Raw genomic sequence first — 21,712 nt, 5'->3', positions numbered from 1 at the left:
CAACAACATACATATTTATTGGATCCGTGTCAGACAATTTAGAATTGAGATCCGCTGCTGCCAGGCACAAAACCCAGTCACTCATTTTACTACCACACACACACACGCCACATACATCTAAACATATTTATATATATATACGTACAAGTCCTGGCATTATACAGTCTCGCCTGGCATGGATCAACAACAAATACTTTAGAGCAAATATTTTCCAACTATTCTAGCAGTCGGTATTTTGCAGCAGCAAAAAAAGCTGGTCAAAATTTATTGCCACCACTACCAAGTGCTGTACAGGCCAAGAAAATGAAAAGGCTTCATTTAGTTTATAGACACATATATATGTATATTATATATAGAGATGTATTTACATATTTTTGGCATATAATAGACACTTATGGAAAGTTGAAGAACAATAAAGAGAAAAGAGAATTTGATATAAAAACATAATGAAAACCTATATAGTGAAGGTAAAAAGCAAACAAATTTCCAATAAAAGGAAAACGGTGAAAAATCAAAGTTTTCTATAATGAATTATATAATGAAATGAACAAAAAAAATAATTACAAAATTTGAGTTATACACGCCTAAACAAAATTTTAAATAAAATGAGAAACTGTGTAATTAAAGGCATATAAAACAAAAGTGTGAACAATTTTTGTAAAATTATGAATAAAAGTTAAATCATGTCAAGAAACAGCCTTTTTTAACATATCCATCATACCACCATCATCTCACACAGACAGGCGATAAATACTATATCGACCTGTCCGATCACTTAGCACTATTAATTATTTGACATCATCCGCAAAACAAAAAAAAAACAACTTAATAGCAAGGAACATTTACAGAGTGGCTTAATTACATTCATTATCGACTAATTTACGAAAAAGAGGACGTTAATTCATTTAGATATTTGGCCACTGAAGTTTTGGGTTACCCGCTACTTAATTCACTGGAACCTGAAGCGGCACAAGACCGCGTGTCTTTATGGCCAGCTCATTGAGATGTTGTTGCAGCATCCGCTTGTTGACTTTTACTCTGTGTGCAGAAAAACAGAAATATGTTAGAAAACTATAAAATGTAGTAAAATCACTTCACTTACTTGATGATGAGCGAAACGTAACGCGATTTCTCGGCATCACTGATTAGCTCCGTGGGAAAATTGGGCACTGCCATCACATTCCTTAGCCACACAGCCATTTCACCGGGATACTTTTTGTTAATGGCCAGTAAGACATCGGCAAATTTATCCACTTGCTGGCGTGGCGTCATATAACCCACGCAAATCATAATCGTGCGCATAATCTGCTCACCATTGGCCAGGATTACCTCGGTCATGTGCGGTTGATTGCGGGATTGCATCACAAAGTGCGTGACAAACTGAATGCCAGCCCGGATGGGACCATTCTCGGGCAAGGTCATCGAGTGCTGAGCATAGTATATGAGACGTTCGTATGCAATGGATTTATCTTCGAGCACTTGGGGCACCTTCTTGATAATTTGCGTGAGGCATGCGAAGAACATTTCCATGGTGTCCGAGACATTGGAAAAGTTCTGCTGTGGAGTTGACTCGAATAGCTTAAAGCTGTGCGACACAAACTCCAGCAGCAACTGTTGCATCAACTGCTTGCAACTCTCCTCCTTGTAAAAGATGACGATGGCCTAAGAGGAAACACAAATGGTTTTTTTTTATCTGTGCAACTGATTACATCTTCCGGTTACGTACTGTCTTTGAAATTTCCAGCGTGGGCGCACAACAGCGAGTCTGAAAGCTGGCCACGATGAAGTAACACAGATCCTGCAGCATGGGTCGAAAGCTGCTTCTTAAATTCACAATTGCATGCTTTAATGCACTGCAAGCAGCCTGCCGATAAAAAAGGAATTCCATTATATAAAATGCTCAAATGTTGCAGATATTTCGAACCCAACCTCTAGCACCTCGATCTCCTCCACCCAAAGCTCAGCAATTAGCCGAAAAATGGGCATAGTTTTCTGCATGACCAACAACACAGGTTGCACATTATGCAGATCCTTGACCTCTTCGTCCAGATCCGTGTTGAGGGACGAGAACAATGTCGAGATCATATTGAGCCGGAAAATTGTGCGAATTCTTGCTGCTGGCGTTGTCTATAAAAATAAATAGATAAATTATTTATATACAAACAACAATTGATTTCAAACTTACGGCACCAGCTTGACAAATTGTTTGCAGCTCCTCGAAACAGGGACTAACTATAATATCCAGATATACAGGTATTTTTTCCTGCGGCAACAAACTCATTAGCTTGCCAATGCTGAACATCAGACGCACCGAATCCGAGTTCTTCATGCGACCCGAACCAAGTGTTGCTTGGCAAGCATCGAGCAGCGGCTCTGCATATGGCTTTAACTGCAGTTGACAGTCACGGCACAGTTCCTTGAGCCCTAAAGTTGCCTGCGCGGACATTGTGGAGTTTAAACCACGCACAAGCAGATCAATAGCAGGCGGTATATATGTTGGATTCTCCATTAGCCAGGAGCAGTAGGAGCCAATAGTCTCCAATGCGGTGCCCAGCAGTTTGTCATTTAGCTTATCGTAGGGTATCTCAGACAGCACTCGCATTAGTTTGGGTATCTGACGCGATTCCTCGCCGCCAAAGTGCTCGGCAACCGATTGAAACGAATAGATGCAGGCCTCTAGTTTTGTCCAGTGCGTGGGATGCGTCTGCAGTTCAGCAATGGCCTCATCGAGCATTGCGGCCAATATCTCCAATATGTAATCGTGCAGCACATCATAGCAATACATCTGCAAATCGACAAATATTACATTGAATTCATACTCTATGCATTTCAGTTACTTACAAAAGTATCGGAGATATCTTGGCGATAGCAACGAAAGCATTCCAGATCATCCGAGTTCCATTTGTCAATGGAGCTCTCATCCGGTTGCTCAGATTTGCGCACAAGAACGGTGGTTAAATGAGCATAAAGTGGTTTAATGTGCTCCCAGCACTTTAACTTATCCTCCTCGACGGGCATGGCAAAGACATCGCCCTGCAGCATATACCAAAAGGCCAAGGCCATGGTGCTACACGATTCCTCGACCGGATAAATTCCCGGCTTATCCGTGCACTGTAATATTTCATGAACCATGCGACTCCAAATGGCATTTAATTCAGGATCCGTGGCCGTAATACCGCTGAGAAATAGAGCGGAGTGTCGTTCCACAGCGGACACAAACAGCATATAGATATGCACAATAATATCCTCGTTATCGTTATCACGTTTCCATTCCACTTGCGTGATATCGCACAGTGAGTCCAAAAACATTTTGATCAGCACCGCCGCTGTCTTGGGGTAATTGTGACAATCCGGCTGCACAATGATGCTGACCATGGCTTTCAGACCCGTCTCGGCCAGCTCATTTTCGTCGGACGACATGCAACCCACACCTGATCGTATGCAGGGCCAATAACACTTGTTGACCACCTCCAGCAGAACAGCACAAATGCTGACACAACCCTCGATGGAGTAGCCAATGTTTCTGTAAATTGACAATAAGACAATTATTGCCCTCAACTGTAACTTCAACTGGTCATTCACCTGATCCAGACGCTCACACATTTGACCGCACGCATCATGTTGGCAAATGTTTCGGTGTCCCATTCGAGGCTCAATTGCTGCTTCAAATATGCCTCCACAGTCTGCAAAACTAGCGGCACACGCTTGCCAATCTCACCACGCAATGTCACTCGCTTCACTGATGTGTGAATGACTTGTGCCTCCTCTGGAATGCCGAGAAGCACCTCGAGCATAATCCAACGCTGGACTTCGGCACTAACATTGGGAATGCGTTGATTCTGAAAGGTATCAATCACCTCCTCAATGGCACATGGCCAATCTTCCAACATGTGCACGATATATGCGCTTAACTGAAAGTAAAGCATGACAAAGTTAGCGGAAACACAGCGGATATCTATCGGAAGCACTTACCGCGAGGCACAACCGATTAAGCACCAATTTGGGACCAGATGCGAATTGCACAATGGTTTCCAAGATCTTTTGTTTCAGTTCCTCGCGGTTTTCCGGCGGAACTTCGTTCCAATATTTCATCAGCTTAGAGTGTAGCGTAATTGCGCCAAAAAATTGCACCTCTTGACTCTGGCATAGCAAAAGCGTCAAATGTTATAAAAAGGAGAATGTTGTGATTTGTTGATCACACTCACCTTGCCCAGCTGCATAAGCTGCCATGAAAATTGCCAAGCCTGTGGGCTGGCCTCGGCCTTCGTCAGCCATTCGTGTGTGATTGCCTGCTCCTGTGATGTGGAGCGATAGAAGACGACCACAGCCTCCTCCAGTCGCGCAATATCGATGGGTTCCAGTTGTTCCATGGTTTAGCTGCCCTTCAAAATTTGCACAAGTCCAGCACTTTCAGCAGGACTTGGCGTAATTTTCCTTTTTTTTTTTTATTTTTATTTTGATGCAAAAATTTACCTCTCCGCCTAGGGGTGGCCGCTAATATGAATATATCCACAATATCGATAACAAAGCTCTCACAGCTGCAAGAAATATCGACGTAGACAAATGCTTATCGATTTGTTCCGATTTGCGCAAAAGAACCCGCTCCCTTCAAAATAGTACAATTCATATTTAAATAAAAACAAACTTTTCCAACATTTATTTTTAAATGCTCTTCGAGTTAAATTAAATGTTATATAATTTAATTGTTTAACTGAAAAGTCAATTTCCAGAAGCAGTACTTTAGCTTTAAGTCATTTTGCTGTATCAAATTCATGCTCTCTTGATCCACATATAGAGCAAGTACTTCATTTTTTACACAACGTAGTTAAGGCTTGCGAATCATACTCTTTGCTTTTCGGATCGAGTAAAGTACGCTCGACAACACACCATTTGTTAGTGCTCAATCCCGTGTTTTGCAATTCAAGCAACTGAAATATATTCGCCAGTTCCTTGCCGTCAACCACTTGTGGCAATACCACTCGACACTTGGACAGACCAAAGTATTTGACAAAACTACAGCACTTATAGGAGTTCAACATGCGTGCACCTTTGGCAATCCATTCACATGTTTCATTATCTTCACACAGAACCCAAAGCTGATCGTCATATTCGGTTATTGAGAGCGATTCGCTAAAGTTGAGTTGTCCACAACTTTTCGACGATTCAAAGAGTCCATAGAAATGTTCCATTAAACGACCAAAATTTGGATTCTGCTCAGCAATATCTTTGTTGATAACCAGTGCATATTTGCGCTGCTCGGGTTTCATGGCAATGTAAGGAGCTGTTGGCTTTTCCACAGTGTTGGTGGTTGATTCCTTTGCAGCTGTTAGTTGTTGTTTTGTGGAAGCAACAATACTGGCAGCTATGGGCTGCTCCTTTGAAACATCAACATCGTTCTTTTTGAGAGCAACTGTTACCTGTGGTGTCACTTTAACAACTGTGATCTGCGGTTCCTGGGTAGCAAGAATGCTCGGAACAGGAGCTGGAGGAGGTGCAGGCATTGCCTGTACAATTTGCGCCTGCTGCGTGGCTATTGGTGCAGTTGACTGTGTCACAACTGGGGATGCTGGTTTACTTCTTTCTTCCGTCGATTCGCTTACTCTAAAAGAAGATCCAAGTTTATGAGGAAAGAAATTTATTGGATATTTGATTTACCTCTTTCTGCGCTTTGAACGGCTTTCGAAAACACTGTTATCGCTGCTATCATCAGAGATATCGCTATCCGAAGTGGATGACGTAGAATATTCATCCGAATCGAGTTGCTCAATGTATTGTGGCAGTGTGTCGATGGGCAGCTTCTTGGCATTCGATGGCTGACTGAAGAAGTTGCTCTGATTGTCGCTTTCGTTCTTATTGTAGAACTGAAGAAAGCAATAGAACTTGTTGTTGGTATACAAAGAAATGGCAGCGCCATTCATCTTATCGCCATCAGCCTCTAAATTAACAACTTTGGCCAACTCATCACCGTTATCGAGTATGCGATCCATTCTTTGGATTACCTGTGCATCCACAGGTATGTTCACAAATGACTCCAAACTGGATTTCAAATTGTAAATGGTTGCTGCATCATCGATGCTAAAAATAAGAGGCTTCTAAGAAACCCATTAGTATTGATCAAAATCACTTAATTCAAGTTGTTAAAACTCACCTTTGCGTTGTCTTGATCCTCTAATTTCACTTTCACAAACATTGTAACAATGTTAAATAAATTAATTAAACAATTGAAATAGATGGCCAATGTAAGCTAATTCTGCTGTAATGCGCACCGCAATTTCTTAAGAACAGTTATAATTACAGGGCTGCACAGTTGCAACCGAATTCCGCGCCAACTTTTACTTTGCAGTACGCTTTCGATCTGTAATCGCGACTTTCTGTGTTGGCTAACATATCCAGCAGCTGTAAAACTATAAACTGAATATATTTAAAATTAGATCACCAATTATTAGAGCTTTACGAAAATAGCTAATTAGTTTACCTGCCTTTATATAGCTGTTAAAATACTGCTACTTACCATTCGAAGTCGATGTCAACACCGATAACGCCAATCGATATTTTTCCACTGCCATGCAGCGTAACTATTTTTTCTTTTTGGTGCAATAGTATTATTTTTCGTTATCGTTGCGGTCACACTGGTAGCGAGGTAAACATTGTGTGGTTGGTAAACAATTATTTTTTTAAGATAGTTGCAAATTAATGAAACAAAATGCCAGCGCATAAACGCGTCTTGGTGATAGACAACGGCTCCTACGAGTGTCGCGTTGGCTGGCATGACTCCAAAGAGCCTGAGTTGCGTTTTCGCAATGTGCTGACCAAACCACGCAAGGATCGTAAGAAAGACAACAATCAAGCGACAGATGCTTTGGCGCCGCCTGCAGGAGCAACAGCAGTTCAAGAGGAATGCAAGGGCAATGGCGAAATACAAGTGGGCAATGATATCATCAATATTGAAGCCGTACGGGCTCATCTTAAATCACCTTTTGAACGTAATGTAATCACAAACTGGAATCATCAGGAACAAATCTTCGATTACATATTCACCAAGATGGGTTACGAGGGCAAGGAGAGCATTGGAAATCCCATTGTGCTCACCGAAGCATTGGCCAATCCTAACGTCTGTCGTCGCCAAATGAGCGAGCTGCTCTTCGAGTGTTATCGCGTGCCCGCCGTTTCCTATGGTATCGATGCACTCTACAGCTGGCAACAGCATCAGCAGCAGCACAAGGGTGTCCAGGATGCACTCATTCTGTCTTTTGGCTACAGCACTACACATGTGATACCCGTGCTCAATGGTCGCATGCAACTGGAGCATGTGCGTCGATTGAATGTGGGCGGCTTTCACATCATAAACTATTTGTTCCGGCTTATGCAAATGAAGTATCCGGTGCATTTGAATGCCATCACCAGTCGCATGGAGAAGCTGGTGCATGAGCACAGTCACATCGCACTTGACTATCAGGAGGAGCTACTGAAGTGGGCACAACTGGATTACTATGAGGCGCACATCATGAAGATCCAACTGCCCTACAATCCAGTTACAGCCAGCAATGCTTTGCTCACCGCCGAACAGAAGCAAGAAAAGCGCCGCGAATTGGCGCTGCGTTTGCTGGACATTAAGAATCGTCGTGAGCGCGAGAAACTTCAGGAGGACGAGGAGCAATTGCAATTGCTGCGCAAGCTGCGTTTGCTCTACGAGCAGCAAAAGATGCAGAAATTTGAACGCGCGTTGCAGCAGCAGCAGATCAGTAATCTCGAGGAGCTGGACAAGCTGCTGACAACAGTGCAGTCTCGAATTAAGCGAGTCAAGGAGCGTGCCTCGGCGCCTCCGCGACCCAGCAAGCAGCAAGACAAGTTGGACAAGATGCCCAAGCCACCCGAAGGCGTACCACAAGCCCAATGGCTGGCCGAGTTGCGTGGTAAACGGGAGGAGCTGATGCGTCGCAAGCAGGCGCGTCAACAGCAACGCACCGAGCAGGGCAAGCGGCATACGCATGCCGCTCAAGAGCGTATGCGGATCATCTCAACGCTGGCAGCTCGAAGCGAGAAACGGCGCAAAGTCAACAACGGTGAGGAGGAGGATGATGGCTTTGGCATGAATGACAACGATTGGGATGTGTACAAGCGCATCAATCGCTACAACGATGACAGCGATTCGGATGCCGAGAACGAGCAGCTGCTCGAGTTCGAGAAGATCCTAAATCACTACGATGCCAACGGTGATGATGCACAGAATGCAGCAATGCAGGCGTTAAATGCTGCCGAAAATTATCAGCTGCACTTTGGCGTGGAGGCGATACGTGTGCCCGAGATACTCTTCCAGCCCAGCATGATTGGCTGCTCGGAAGCAGGGTTAGCCGAGCTCATTGCTTTTGTGCTGAAACTATTTCCAGCTGAGGAACAACAACGTCTGGCGGATCATGTCTATTTAACGGGCAGCTGTGCACAGTTTCGTGGTCTCAAGGCGCGACTGGCCAAAGAGATGATGGAACTGCGTCCTTTTCAGTCTAGTTTCGCCATCTACGAGTCGCAGGATCCAGCACTAAGCGCCTGGCTAGGGGCTTGCCTACAAGCCAGGGAGCCAAACTTCAGCGATGTACTGACTACGCGTTCACAATATGAGGAACAAGGAGGCGAATATTTCAAGGAGCACAGAGCAAGCAACAGTTATTATCCTACACCAAAAGATTAGGCATTTATTATAGCTGTACTATATCACATGACCAGAATAAATGTTTATAATGCTAAAATAGTAACTCGGTTACATCGTTCCCAAACAATAGATTCCACGACGAAGGCAACGTCAACTTAAACTTGCCATCTCCAGCATCACTCGCGACTCGCAACTTCAAAAAGTCGCCACACAACTCGTTCAGCTCACGCACAATCAGCTTGGCATCCGTGGAGTTATCGCCCTCAAGGAGATAACGGAACAGCAGCATGCTGGGCACTTTGGCATCCTCGAATGCCTTGTACAGCTGCAACGCATTGCCGCCGCCAAAGATGTGTTCGCCAGTGTGTTCCTGCCACTTGACTAGCGCCTGATCGCCTAGCTCGGTTGCATGATCCGTCTTGAATTTGTCCGTGGCACGATATGCCCACGGTGAGCCCTCGATGACGCGACGCTCGAAGCCAAAACTGCCGCTCAAAATGATGACACGACGTGCTCCTTTCAGCAGTGTAACAAATTCATTCTGAAAGCGTTTCGTCTGCCTGGAGATGAAGGGAGCCCGGAATTGTACAACCAGCAGTTTGTCCTCCGGCGATTCATAGAGCTCACAGGAGGCGACACACTCGTTGGGTTCGTGTTGATAGGCCGAGGGTCCAAATACCGGTATTAAGGCTGCATGAGACAAGCTTCCAATGCGCTTTAGTTTCTTAGAGGCAATCAACAGGTCGCAGGCCAATTGAGCGGCATTACCCACACAAATGCTGGGTATAATGATGGTGTAATTGTCCACATTGAGTGTTTGTGATTTGTCTTTAAGCAGCAACATGATTTCTTGCTTTGCTTGGATGCGAGTCAGAAAATTTAAAGTCAACAAAATATGAAAGTAATGTAGCAGCAGTGTGACCACACTTCATTATTTTAAATAGTTCGATTACTCGAAAATATCGATGCTATTGGCGAGTGGGTACCCATATAAATTATAAGTTAAAAAATTGCCTTAAACAGACGTATGTTACTTTATTACAAGTTAGCTTATTTTATAAAACATTGCTATTTATTTTTCTCATAAGTTTAGCATTGCAAAAACGAAATAATTTAAAAGAATTAAAAAGCAATTTTTTCCTGGTATATGTCGCAATGTAGCCACCGGTCACACTAAAAGCAACTCTGTTAGTGTATTTTGTTTTTTTTTTGCGTTTGCAAAAGCAAATGCCCGGCTCTTGGAAGATTGGCGCAGAAAGATGTCCAACTCGGTGAATATATCGGTAGAAACAACATGCGAGAATCAAATACGTGAAATTGCCTACGATGGCACCGAGCTCTATCAACCGTAAGTGGTGCACGAATTGTAAATGAAGCATTTTCATCTCAACAAGTTGCTTCGTAGGCCGCCGACGCTTTCGGAGAGTCTTGCAAAATGTGCGGCTCGCATTGATTTCAGCAAAACGTCACTAGATGATCTAAAAAAGGAAGAAAAATCCGCTGCTGCAGCCGCCGATGATGACAATAAGGATGCAAATCAGTTTCAGGAAAGTCTGTGGCCCTGGGATGCGGTGCGAAATAAACTCAAAGATGCTTATACCGAAATCTGCGTGCTAACCGATGTCATCTCGATTGCAAAAGATAAGCGATATTTGGTATTGGATCCTCTGTTGGAGGAGCCCGATGACACGAAGCCCATTGTGCAGGTTTACAGTCGCAAAAAGGCCATTTCACAGGCCGCCCAAGTGCTGCTCGGTGGTGCCGAAAGGATTCGCAACGCGCACAGCGAGCAACGCAGTCGTAACGTGTCCGACTTTCATATTGAGCTGCTACGGTTGCGTCAGAATTGGCGATTGAAAAAGGTGTCAAATGCCATCATTGGTGATCTTAGCTATCGCACGGCGGGCTCCAAGTTCGGCATGAGCGGCACCTTTGAGGTGACCAAAGCAGAGGATGCGCTGGACGACGAGAACTCAGGGAATAACACGGGAGGCTCGGCGAATTCGAGCAGTAGCAGTAGCAATAATGGCATGCAGCTGAAGGCAAGCTCGGCATTGAGGGTTATTGTACCCTCCGAGCTGCAGGGCGTCGCTTACATTAAGGTCATCACACAGAAAGATCAAGAGGATCTATGCACAGCACAGGTGCCGAACCATTTAAGCTTATTTATTTCATTCAGCATACTCACTTTAATCGTACATTATTTGCAGGTGAATCTAATGGGCCATGGACAAAATATAACGGCTCAGGTTGGAGTCTGGCAAAAGACGCTGGAGTTTGCCCAGAACGTGCTCTTCTGCAAGGAACTATTCGCTCAGCTGGCTCGTGAAGCCATTCAGCTGCAAGCGCCCATTCCACACGTAGTCATTGGCAATCAGATTCGTGCCACGTTGCTGCCCAACATACAACTCATTATCTCGCTGTGCCACTCCACGAGCTTCGATTCCAGCCAGCCGGCGCCTATCAACGATCACGATCATGTGCTCGAGCATTCGCTGCATCAGCTGCTGCGCGAAGTGCACTACAAGAATTCACATCATCCGTTTCCCCATCCAGCCAGCGCTCCTCTAGGTCCCAGCAAGAAACGCATGCTAGCGGGACCCACAGCTGCCGATCGTGATGCGTTGCTGGACATGACCAAGACCCAAACGATACTGGAGCAAATCATTGCACAAGCTCAGCACATTTTTATGCGCAAGCGCACACAATATGTATTGGATACATTGGCGCGTGATGTCAAGGATCCTCAAATTGTGTCGCATTGGAATGCCATGAACAGTCCAACGATGTCGTGTGTTAAAATTAATATTGTAACGCATGGCTACGATGCCATTGGACGCACTTCGCTGGTCATTCATGTCAAGGAGCGTTCACTGAAATGCATTTGTCGCGATGGACGCGTTATGCGGCTGTCCTATGAACCGCAAGAGTTGCGTGATCTAATACTCTGTCAGATCAATTCGCATCAGATAAGTTGTCTGGTGAGTCTGGCACGTTGCATGGCCTGGACGGTGCTCTCGAACAGTAATCATCTGGGCATTGGCAAAGTGGAACCGTTGGGCAATGCCAGCTCCTGTTTGCTGGCGTCACCCAACAGCGATCGCATGATTGCTGTGCAGATACGCTGCGATCCACAGATTGATGTTAAGGTTTATATAGCGCGCAGTCCGCGGCAGGACTTCTTTCCCAGTCCGTTGGTGCCGGAGAAGTTCTGGGAGAATCTTGGTGGCAATTTCAAGGAGGTAAGTTAGTATTTTAGTTCCTCATTGCAGTTTGTTAACAATTTATACTTTGCAGGTGCGCTTCGACAAAATCGAGGGCAAGAGTTTTCTCAATAAAATGGAATTTCTGATGGCATCGCTGACCAGCAACACGGCATGATTAAGTTCGATTTAGCAACTAGCATTATTATTATTTATATGATTATCAAAACAAGCGTTACTTAAGTAAGCACACACACATAAAGTATGTACAAGCGTTGATTCAGGATGCAATTAAAGACAGCAGCCTTAGCGCTGCATGTTGTAAAGTCCAAAGTTGTTTCTCGGTGGATGCGGCGCCTGTTGTGGCTGCAACATGCTAATCGTGTCCTCTAGGCTAACCACATTGGCGCGATTCGTGCTCTAAGATTATAGATTAAGCTTAAATTGTAAGTACAATTTAAAATGTAATTTAAAGCGGAACCCACCCAGCGCTCTAGATCACAAAAGCTGATGTCATAATGTTGCGGCGCATTGCTCAACGGTTGTAGCAGCATCACTTGCGGCTGTGCCACACGCAAATACAGGCCACGATTGGTGGAGAACAAGACAGGAACTCGTCGAGCTGGTGCCGAGCCGGCACCATTGCCAGCGCCAGCAATTTGTCGATACGTTGGCAACGTGGACGATGCCACCGTTGGTCCAATGGCGTTGATGTCGTCTTCAGCAGAAGCTGATGCACTTTGGTTGCGCGCACAGCCGAGGCAGCTGTAGAGACAGGACGCCACTTTGTTGCATTGACTTTACATTAAATAATAGATGCGACCGGACTGCATTTAGTTATTAACGGCAACTGCAATAATGTCATTTATTGATTTTACTTTAGACGGTCAACGGAGACAACGGCGACGCTATCGCCACTGTCCACACCTGACCAATGCTCAACCAAAGCAATTAACTGCCATATGGATTTTTGTGTGTGCCGGCGATGTTGCCCCGACAACGCGCCACACTGCCACCAACTAAGTGCTTGCCCCTCGATTTCATCGTAAAAAAAAGCAAAACAAAAAAACAAACACTGTGCGTGTGCCACGGCAATTTAGTAGTCGGTGTCTCTGATTGGGTCTGGAATTGGTATTGAGATTGGGATTGGAAAGGGGTTTGGTCTGGCATAGCAAAAGCACGCATTCAATATGAAAATTATGCAATTAAAAAGCAACAATCGCCAGATCAGGCAATGGCCTGCTGATGAGTTATTAACAGACTCGAAAGTCTATTTTCAGCTTTGTTTCAAGTTGAATTTAATTGCTTTTCGTGTACAAAAAGAGGTATTGTAATTTAAGTTTTAATTCAATAATTGATGAATTGCAACAAAGTTCGGATAGCCCAATTTTCTAAAGGATTCTATAAATATGAACTACATAAAATGACTTAGTGTGGAATGGAATTAGCTGGAAATGTTTGATTATCTAAAATAAATAGAACACTCCAGACATTGTAACACACGCAAATTAAATTATTAATCACTAAATAATATGAGTTAAATAGTAGAATATTCAATCCCGTTTGAAAATAAAATGTATAAATATCTATGATCTAAATTAATTATTAAAATGAATTCGAATTACTATGATTAGACTTTGGGGATGATTATAATGTAATTCGCTGGAAATTAAAGATAATCTTTAATAAATCGAACACCCAAATGAAAATTAAATTTCAGCGATATTAATCACCAATAAATGTGAATTAATAAAAATGTAATACAAACTGCAGCTAAAATACGAATTCTCATCATTTATAAATGCAAAGAGGGTTTTTCATTTACTTTTTACAAATATTGTTTTAAAACTTTATTTCATTTTATATTATATTGTTGTTTTTGTTTCGTGTTGTGTACTTGTAAATTGTATAATTAACACTAAAATACTTATTTAAACATAATTTTTTGTGTTTTTTGTTTTGTATTTTTTTTTTATATTATTATTTTTATATATTCAATTGGGGGATTTTTCAATTTTTTTGTCGTTTTCCATTTTGTATTAACCTTTTTGCTGTTTTGTTTTTAAATGTTTCAATTTGTTGCTGCTGTTTCCATTTTTGTGTTTTTTGTTTGTTGTTTCTCTGTTTACTAAACGCCGCGCCACATTACACATTACATACATTTATATAGATCCAGCAAATTGAAACGCTTAAAACTTAAAGCGTTGCAGATATATATAATAATAAATTTAACTTAAATACTATTTAAGTTTTGTTGCTTTCGCATTCGCTTCGCATCAATTCTATCATAATAATTCATGTCATCAATTTGTTGTCGCTTACATATTTTCAAATTCCGACACATTAAACATATACATACAATATTTAAAATAGAATTTCTTTCTTTTATCATTTCTTTTTTCCATATGTTAAATTATTTTATCAATTGATTTGTGTTTGCTTTTTTCTCTTTTCTTTTTTTTGTTTTGCTGTTATTATAATGTAAAGAATTTTATTTTGATTTGTGTTTTATAGTTTAGTTTCGGATTTGACGCTTATAAATTAGCATTGAAATCTAAATTCTACGGATTCTTGGTTTTATTTCTTATTAATTTGAATGTGCTGTGTCGAGAAAAAGATGCAAGCACAGACATATACTATTATTATAATTATTATTTATATTATTTTAATATATATATATATGTATATGCTACAAATATATATTTTTATGCATAATATTAACATTAGCTGCGCAGCCACAGCCAACATTAACTAACTTTTGTACAGCTTTATAAGTATTTTCTTCTTTTTTTTTGTTTTGTTTTCTGTGTGATATTTGTGTTGAAGTAAACTTTTCATTTAGGTTAGGTTGCTACATTTGTTGCCTGCTGCCTTTAAGTAATTAATAATTAATATATATATATATATTTTATGTATATATATATATTTGTTATATGCATATTAAACAGCTAATTCTTAGAGTTATATATGCGTAGCTATTTTGCAATAAATATGTGCATACAATGCGCCACAATCTGTTTAATCTGTATAAGTATTTATTTATACTATATATATATATACTATATATATTCATGTTTTATTTCGCTGCCCTAATGCACAAAATGTCGACATCGAAAGAATTGGTTTTATTCAGAAATCGAAACAAGTGCACGAAGTGTTGTTGTTGTCGTTCTCCAAGAAAAAAACACAATAATGAATAAATCATAAATATTGCTCGATTTGCCAGTTGGCAGTTGAAGGAACTTAATTAACAATTTTTGTTGTTGTTGTTTTTTAAAAATATACAAAATACAGATACAGATACAATATATAGAAGTACAATTTACATCGTGCATAAAACATAAAACTACAAACAACAAAGACGAAGGCGAAGAAGACGACGACGACAAAAGTGCCATGAAGAAGTTTACAATTTGTTGTTTAATTCAAAATTAAAAACACAAAATTAAAACTCCCAGCTCAACACACAACCACAGTGATGTGATTGTGTTAAAGAGACTACATATACATACATGTTTAATAATGCTAACTATCCTCGTTCTCTTTCTACTCCCAACTCCTTCATATTATAAATATTTTATCTTCCATTTTTTTTTTTTTGCTTCTGTTGTTGCATCCTCTCAATGTTGTGCTGCCTTTAAGACATGCTTAACAAAAAATTCTCATTTCTTTTACCATTCTCTCAAATTTCTACAATACAATATTATTATTAATATTTATATACTTAGCTTGTATATATGTATATATCTATATAAGTATATGCAAAAATCACACAAACAGAAAATGTACATAGATGGTGTAGCTATTAAATATTCCATTAATGCAAAGCGCAAGTAAAAATTGTTAAATTGCTAAAATTAGTAGACAGACTGTGTGTTTGTGTTGGGTGAGTAGTGTGTGTTTGTTTATATATGTGTATACGTGTGTGTGTGTGTGTAAATGGAGGCTATCGTGTTGACTTGTTGCAACTAAACTAATCAGAAGACTTGCTACAAAGAACTTATTATTGTTGTTGTTGTTGCTGTTGCATTTAACATTACATTTAAGTATTATTTGCTTATGTTTGTTTCCACATTCATTTCTTCATTAACCGCCCACAAACCGCTGGCGTTGCCACCTGGTCGCAATTGTAACCGTTTCGAAACGGTTTTTGAAATTGGAATTTGAATTGTGAGTTTGAAATATTGGTTTTGTTTTTGCATCGCTTATAATTTCTGTTTTTGCTGCTGTTCGGTTTACAATTTTACATATTTGCTTTTTGTTTTTCGCTTTTCTCGATTTTTAGACTATTACATATAATAATTACTTTACTTGATTCCGTTTTTTTGTTTTTGTTTCTTTTTTTTTTGTTTTGTTTACTTTTACTTTATGCTTATGTACCAAGGATTTTCACTACCGTGTTATTTAGAAATTGAGTTCCTTTGCAAAATGCGCACCAGGATTGTTGCCAGATTGGTTGTTGTTGTTGTTACTACTGTTGTTGTTGCTGCTGTTGCTGCCGTTGTTGTTGTTGGTGTTATTATTGCTACTGGCACCGCTGTTGCCGCCACTCAGCAAATTGGAGGCTGCCGCACCAAGCGCCGCTGCTGCTGCTATTGATGCTGCTGTTGTTGAGCTGCTCGTCCCGCTGCTGTTGGATGCGGCAGCGGCAACCACAGCTGCCATTGCAGCTGCTACCGTATTGAGATGTTGCTGATGCTGCTGTTGCTGGTGATGTTGTTATGGCATAAAGTAGTCCGGATGATCTGTGTCTTTCTCAAACCGTTTAGCTTCCTCGTGCATGCTTTCCTTGATTTTTAGTATAGCCGCCGATTCGGTTTGATCGTTTTCGCCTGGGCCTCCAAAGCCCCCAAGATTGTAGTCGCCCATGCCGCTGCCAGAATCCTCGCGCGGCGTTCCCGGTCCACCATTAGCCGGTGAATTCTTCATGCCATCCAGTCCTGTGCCATCGGGTCCGCCGCCGCCGCCATTAAGTACGGGACCCATTGAATTGGGTCCACCGCCCATGGGACCCATGCCACCTGGGCCGCCACCACCTCCGCCGCCATCAGGACCGCCGCCCATGGGGAATTCTGGTTTCATTAGTGAGTACATGCTGTCGCCGGGTCCGCCAACGGGACCGCCTTGCGTATTATCCTGCGGCGAGGGCATGATGGGCGTGCCGGGTCCGGGGGGTCCATTCGATCCAGGTCCAGGTCCATAATTGCCCGGCGACGATGATGAGTACGCATTCATGGGCGCCGATGCATTTGGCTGCCATTGCGGCGGTCGTCCGCCTCCGCCGCCCATGCCCATTGGCGGCATTCCACCTGGACCACCGGGCGCTGGACCACGCATGCCACCTGTACCGCCATAGCCCATGGGACCCATGCCGGGACCACGTGGCGGATTCATGCGTGGATTCATGGGACCCATGCCACCACCAGGTCCCGGTCGTGTAGGATCCATGCTGTTCGGCATCATCGGTTGGCCGGGCGGGCCATTAAACTCATTGCCCATGCCCTGCATGCGTACGCCGGGCCGCGGGCCACCCGGATACCTCGGACCGCCCATAAACGGGGGCTGGCCGGGCATCATTTGCGATGGCGGCGGCTGTGGACTCGAGGCATGCGTTGGCGGCGACGGCCGCATTGTCGAATTCGGGAAAAAATTGGGACCCATTGGTCCGCCGGGTCCCATGGGGCCGCCATCGCCACCGGGCGGCATTTGGCCAAGCGGGCTGGGCGCCGGGCCACCGGCATTGTGTGGTCCACCGGGTCCAATGCCATTCACACCGTAGCCGGAGCTGACGAAGCCGTAGTCATGGAAGGCCTTGGCCTCGGAGCTGTGATCGCACTGATCGCGACGTTCGGGCGCCGCACAGTACAGATCCCAGAAGACACACCACCAGGTGTGAAGGAATCCCGGCGGTTCGCCGAGCGTTATGTTCTTCTCCCATCGGATCTCGGAGAGGAATGTCTGTGCCGCCTTTTGGGCCCCCACGTGCAGCAGATATTCGTACACATAGAGCGCCAGTTTTTCTCTGGCCTGCGCATCTGACGGCACGGCGGATGTCTTCGATTTTCCGTACATTATGTTTGTTGTTGTTGTTGTTGATCTAGTTGTGATGTATTTGTTGTTGTTGTTGTTACACTTTTCGCGCTTATTCTGCTGCTGTTGCTGTTGTTCTGGAACTTCTCCAACTTCCACTTTAACTTTATTTAAATTTTGTTTTTTTTTTTATTTACTCCTCTCTCTGCGCCTTCTCCAGCGGCTGTTGCGCGCTCGTTTCGCTTTTTGGTTGCTGCTCTGCTGTTGCTGCTGCTCTTCCTCTTCTTATTGCTGTTTTTGTTGTTGCTACTGCTGCTGCTGCTGCTGTTGTTGTTGTTGTTGTTATTTTTATAATTGGCGCTCAGATCTCGGCGCTGCTCACGCAGCCGTTCTCCGCCGCTCTATTGCTTCCACCATTTTGATATTTTATTGTTTTTATGTGTTGTGTTTAACGCTCGTTCGTTCGAAAGCACACGGCAAAAAAAATCACTTTATGCCTTCTACTTTGATTTTTACAATAAACTTTTAGCGCGCTCGCTGCCTTGACTTGCTTGCTGCTGCTGTCGCCACTTCTTCGCTTTACCGTTTATTTTTCTGTGTTTTTTTCAGGTATTTTGCCTGATTGTTGCTGCTTCTTCTTGCACAACCACTGAAAACAGAAGAAAAAAAACAGAAAACAGATATAAGCAAAGAGAGCCAAATGAGTGAGTATGCGTGCGTATGCATGTATGTGTGTGTTGCAAAAACTGTATGTGTATGTGTGTGATTGAGTGCGGCTGCGGCTTGAGCGCGTGTGAGAGAGAGATAGAGAGGGAGTGCGCGCATTGTCGACAAAACGGCACAAGTGCTACACTGTTCACCAAAAGAAATCGTACACGTGACAAACTGTCAACGCCTGTAATATTTCTTTGAAAACATTTTAATAATTTAACGGGATGCATGTTAAATATCATCGTCTAGGGAGACATGAAAAACAAGAGCATTAGCAATAAAAATCCATTTTTGATGGCCAACTTGTGGTGTGCGCTAACTTTCGGCATAGACGTTAGTGCGTCGTTTGCTGCTCGTCGTATGTTCCCCTATTGGCTCACCAGGTGAGTGAGTGAGTGATGCTCAGTTTGTAGGTTGGAAAAGGCAAGGAACAGAAGAGAAGAGCAAGACAAGAGCAAGCAAGCAGCGTAATCTGCTGCTGCTGTCGCTGCCGCGCGTTGCTGACTGTCAAATGCTGCTTATATTCAAATCAAATTTCGTGTACACTGTGTGTTGTCGTGTACAGTGGAGCAAGAGCGAGCAGCATCATAGATTTTACCTTTTTATTGACAGCAAACGTCAAGCGTGGCGATAACATAACGTCCAACAACAGAGGGAAGGGAAAGGGGTGTTGATGGGGGACAGGTGCATTGCGATATTGACAGCAGTTACTAGAACAGAAAAGCTGTAACTGCAGCTACTTCAACTGCGATCTCAATGACGTTTACATAAGCCATATATCATCACTATCAATACAAATACAAAGTTTTCACTGCCAACTGTTCCTCGGTTAACACAGACCCTTTTCAAGAAACTCAAGAGATTTCGGGCAAATTAGGTTTGATGATATTGGTATACAAATAAGAATTATTTTAAAAGAATGGCATACGAATAAAATTTAAATATAGTATTATTTATGAAGTCAACTGATTAGTCCATTTAATATAATACTTCAATAAAAGCATGGTACTTTTTATTTACTAACAACAATTATGTTTAAATAGCTTTCAGACAATACAATCTCAAATGCATTTTCATTTAGAAATTGTTTCTATTTTCGTTAAATTGGGTAATGGTGATAAATTTGAAAAAGATAAAGAAATTAATTTTTAACTTTATATAATAAATCTGTTTTGCTTTTGCGAAAATCTTGGCCCTGGACCCTTAATTTTGTATTAACGTTAAGCGAGAACCAAGTGTAATTAATTTCTTTAAATTACGAATTGGATTTTTGACTATAAGACTATCACACAAACAACAGCCTGTTTGATTCTATTTACAATAAAAGCTCAGTCTTATTGAGAATGTATTCACATTATTGTGTATTGTTCATTTGACACTAATTTGTAGAATTGACATAGTTTTGTGAAGAGATGCTGTGCACAACAAACAAACATACAAATAATTCACGCATTGCACACAGGTAAAAGTTACTTTGTGTTCACTATCGTTTCTTTTGGGGGAACCTATTCAAATTTTTAACTACATCACGATTCGTTTGGCAGCTACACTTTTTTCCTTTTTTAAGTAGTACTATTTTCCATTGCTGGTTTCTTCTGGGCTGCTTTCGATGTTGTTGTTGTTAATCAACAGCAGCAACATCTCAGCATGCTGGGTTTCTTTTCTACGAGGGACTAGAAAATACCGGTCGAAATGTTGGCGTCGACGCTGGCGTCGCCCAAACAGTAGTAAAAGTATGTAAGTATATTACATACGCGATACGATACTATTCGATACCGTTGTTGCTGTTGTCTTCACTAGACAGGAGAAGACAACAAGAACATGAACAACAACAAAGGTATCGTATTGAAGACGTCATCAAATTTCGTACGCGGGATTTCTTTCTCTTCTGTTCTCTCACACGTTCTACATTTTACTATTCGGAATTTACATTCACAAACATACGTACAGATTGTTATTGTTGTTGCCGCTTTTGCATACGCACCTTGTATTAAACTATTTCGTAGATATTATTTATGCATATGTATTTGTATTTATTATGTAGTTGAGCTGCTGCTGGCAAATGTTTTTATTGTTGTGGTCTCGCTGCTGATTGCAATTTTATCACAAAATCAACACAAAAAGAGAGGGCGCTCACGGGGCGGGTAGAGTGACAGGCGGCAGGGCAGGGGATGGATGGAGGATTGCGAGTGAGAGTAAGAGAGAGCACAAAATACGGAATTTTATTACAATTTCATTGATTTTTCGTATTTGCGGCGCCCTCATATGTTTTCGCGCAACATATATATATATATTTGAAATTATATATGTATATGTTTATATATATATAACTGTTTATTATTAAACCGCGCGCCTGTAGACGTTTTTTTTATTTAATTTTTTTTGCACCAATTCTCAAAGTTGCGCTAGTATTTGGATTTGCACAAGTATGTGTATGTTTTAGTGTGTGCGAGTGTATATGCGTGTGTTTTTAATTTCTTTTCTAAACACACTTTTCGCTTCGCTTGATTGTTGTTGTTGTTGCTGTAATTTTTGCAAGTTTTCTCTTTACACGCTTTTCATTCACACTGCGCTTTGTCCGTGTATTCGTCGTCGTCGTTGTCGACGATTGCTTTTTACTGCTGCCTTCACTGCTGCTGCTTCTTCTTTCTCCACTAAAAATCGGCTCTTTTTTGCCTGTACGACGAAATTTTCTCGGCGAGTTATTGCGTTGAAATACATTTTAAATGCATTTCATTTCATTGGCAAATACTGCGTTCACATTTTCACTTGGATTTTATTATGGATTAATTTGATTTTTACACAGTAAAATGATTTGTATAAATATTTTCACTGCTACAAGTTGCGCTGTCGTCGTCGTCGTCGTCGTCGTCGTCGTCTTCTCGTCGTCGCGTTTCAAATGGCGAATGTGGTGGGAAGAAACGAACAAACCAACACTTTTTCTGCTCATTATTTTGATAAGTGCTTTGCGCGTTACCACGCTAGTCGTCTCGCTTGCACGCACATTGTGAATATCAGGTTGCCAGACTAATAAATAAAGCAGAACATTAAAAGAAAATCGCTAAGCACTTGCTCTGAGCAGTCGAGGCAATCATAATTTGCTAGCATAAATTTAAATTGT

General features: G+C 42.1%; 7 protein-coding genes across 7 annotated transcripts; 2 read left to right on the top strand and 5 right to left on the bottom strand.

Moving 5' to 3' along the window:
- Nucleotides 1-249: 249 nt before the first annotated feature.
- On the bottom strand, nucleotides 250-4,509 carry LOC133835702 (importin-13). The gene is made up of 9 exons (XM_062265745.1): nucleotides 4,206-4,509; nucleotides 3,973-4,140; nucleotides 3,583-3,911; nucleotides 2,842-3,523; nucleotides 2,186-2,785; nucleotides 1,930-2,127; nucleotides 1,727-1,864; nucleotides 1,103-1,662; nucleotides 250-1,038 (listed from the first exon to the last, which is right to left on the bottom strand). The coding sequence occupies exons 1-9, from the start codon at nucleotides 4,368-4,370 to the stop codon at nucleotides 945-947; spliced, it is 2,934 nt and encodes a 977-aa protein (XP_062121729.1). The 5' UTR covers nucleotides 4,371-4,509; the 3' UTR covers nucleotides 250-944.
- A 119-nt stretch (nucleotides 4,510-4,628) lies between these two features.
- On the bottom strand, nucleotides 4,629-6,305 carry LOC133835706 (uncharacterized). The gene is given in 4 exon segments (XM_062265749.1): nucleotides 4,629-4,813; nucleotides 4,815-5,601; nucleotides 5,656-6,092; nucleotides 6,149-6,305. Coding segments are annotated over 4 exon segments (1,380 nt in total). The 5' UTR covers nucleotides 6,191-6,305; the 3' UTR covers nucleotides 4,629-4,699.
- A 307-nt stretch (nucleotides 6,306-6,612) lies between these two features.
- LOC133835704 (actin-related protein 5) lies at nucleotides 6,613-9,132 on the top strand. The gene has a single exon (XM_062265747.1). The coding sequence runs from the start codon at nucleotides 6,704-6,706 to the stop codon at nucleotides 8,684-8,686; it is 1,983 nt and encodes a 660-aa protein (XP_062121731.1). The 5' UTR covers nucleotides 6,613-6,703; the 3' UTR covers nucleotides 8,687-9,132.
- LOC133835708 (proteasome assembly chaperone 2) lies at nucleotides 8,662-9,580 on the bottom strand. Its single transcript, XM_062265752.1, has one exon. The coding sequence runs from the start codon at nucleotides 9,489-9,491 to the stop codon at nucleotides 8,739-8,741; it is 753 nt and encodes a 250-aa protein (XP_062121736.1). The 5' UTR covers nucleotides 9,492-9,580; the 3' UTR covers nucleotides 8,662-8,738.
- Nucleotides 9,581-9,842: 262 nt separating this feature from the next.
- LOC133835705 (mediator of RNA polymerase II transcription subunit 17) lies at nucleotides 9,843-12,183 on the top strand. The gene is made up of 4 exons (XM_062265748.1): nucleotides 9,843-9,995; nucleotides 10,053-10,791; nucleotides 10,858-11,889; nucleotides 11,945-12,183. The coding sequence occupies exons 1-4, from the start codon at nucleotides 9,907-9,909 to the stop codon at nucleotides 12,026-12,028; spliced, it is 1,944 nt and encodes a 647-aa protein (XP_062121732.1). The 5' UTR covers nucleotides 9,843-9,906; the 3' UTR covers nucleotides 12,029-12,183.
- Nucleotides 11,748-16,515, bottom strand: LOC133836769 (uncharacterized). The gene is made up of 4 exons (XM_062267358.1): nucleotides 16,380-16,515; nucleotides 12,729-12,777; nucleotides 12,336-12,648; nucleotides 11,748-12,270 (listed from the first exon to the last, which is right to left on the bottom strand). Exons 1-4 carry the CDS (start codon nucleotides 16,513-16,515, stop codon nucleotides 12,157-12,159), a joined length of 612 nt encoding a protein of 203 aa, XP_062123342.1. The 3' UTR covers nucleotides 11,748-12,156.
- Nucleotides 13,768-21,471, bottom strand: LOC133837806 (single-stranded DNA-binding protein 3). Its single transcript, XM_062268697.1, has 2 exons — nucleotides 20,576-21,471; nucleotides 13,768-18,529 (listed from the first exon to the last, which is right to left on the bottom strand). Exon 2 carries the CDS (start codon nucleotides 17,920-17,922, stop codon nucleotides 16,570-16,572), a length of 1,353 nt encoding a protein of 450 aa, XP_062124681.1. The 5' UTR covers nucleotides 17,923-18,529; nucleotides 20,576-21,471; the 3' UTR covers nucleotides 13,768-16,569.
- Between the last annotated feature and the right edge of the window lie 241 nt (nucleotides 21,472-21,712).

This window comes from Drosophila sulfurigaster, chromosome 2R, assembly GCF_023558435.1.
Source record: "Drosophila sulfurigaster albostrigata strain 15112-1811.04 chromosome 2R, ASM2355843v2, whole genome shotgun sequence".
Lineage (NCBI taxonomy): Eukaryota > Metazoa > Arthropoda > Insecta > Diptera > Drosophilidae > Drosophila > Drosophila sulfurigaster.
The sequence above is the reverse complement of the archived record's forward strand: the minus strand, read 5'-3'. Positions and strand labels throughout refer to the sequence as shown.

Bases quoted from the DNA above. Each gene is read 5' to 3' on its own strand.
- LOC133836769 (XM_062267358.1), bottom strand. From the start codon at position 16,515: ATGGCAGCTGTGGTTGCCGCTGCCGCATCCAACAGCAGCGGGACGAGC. The intron at 12,778-16,379 runs GTAGCAATAATA...AGCATTGGTCAG, and splicing joins TGGCGGCAACAGCGGTGCCA to GTGTGGACAGTGGCGATAGC. The intron at 12,271-12,335 runs GTGGGTTCCGCT...CTATAATCTTAG, and splicing joins TTTGTGATCTAGAGCGCTGG to AGCACGAATCGCGCCAATGT.
- LOC133835702 (XM_062265745.1), bottom strand. From the start codon at position 4,370: ATGGAACAACTGGAACCCATCGATATTGCGCGACTGGAGGAGGCTGTG. The intron at 2,786-2,841 runs GTAAGTAACTGA...GTCGATTTGCAG, and splicing joins AAGATATCTCCGATACTTTT to ATGTATTGCTATGATGTGCT. The intron at 2,128-2,185 runs GTAAGTTTGAAA...TTATTTTTATAG, and splicing joins CAATTTGTCAAGCTGGTGCC to ACAACGCCAGCAGCAAGAAT.
- LOC133835704 (XM_062265747.1), top strand. From the start codon at position 6,704: ATGCCAGCGCATAAACGCGTCTTGGTGATAGACAACGGCTCCTACGAG.
- LOC133835708 (XM_062265752.1), bottom strand. From the start codon at position 9,491: ATGTTGCTGCTTAAAGACAAATCACAAACACTCAATGTGGACAATTAC.
- LOC133837806 (XM_062268697.1), bottom strand. From the start codon at position 17,922: ATGTACGGAAAATCGAAGACATCCGCCGTGCCGTCAGATGCGCAGGCC.
- LOC133835705 (XM_062265748.1), top strand. From the start codon at position 9,907: ATGTCCAACTCGGTGAATATATCGGTAGAAACAACATGCGAGAATCAA. The intron at 10,792-10,857 runs GTGCCGAACCAT...CATTATTTGCAG, and splicing joins AGGATCTATGCACAGCACAG to GTGAATCTAATGGGCCATGG. The intron at 11,890-11,944 runs GTAAGTTAGTAT...TATACTTTGCAG, and splicing joins TTGGTGGCAATTTCAAGGAG to GTGCGCTTCGACAAAATCGA.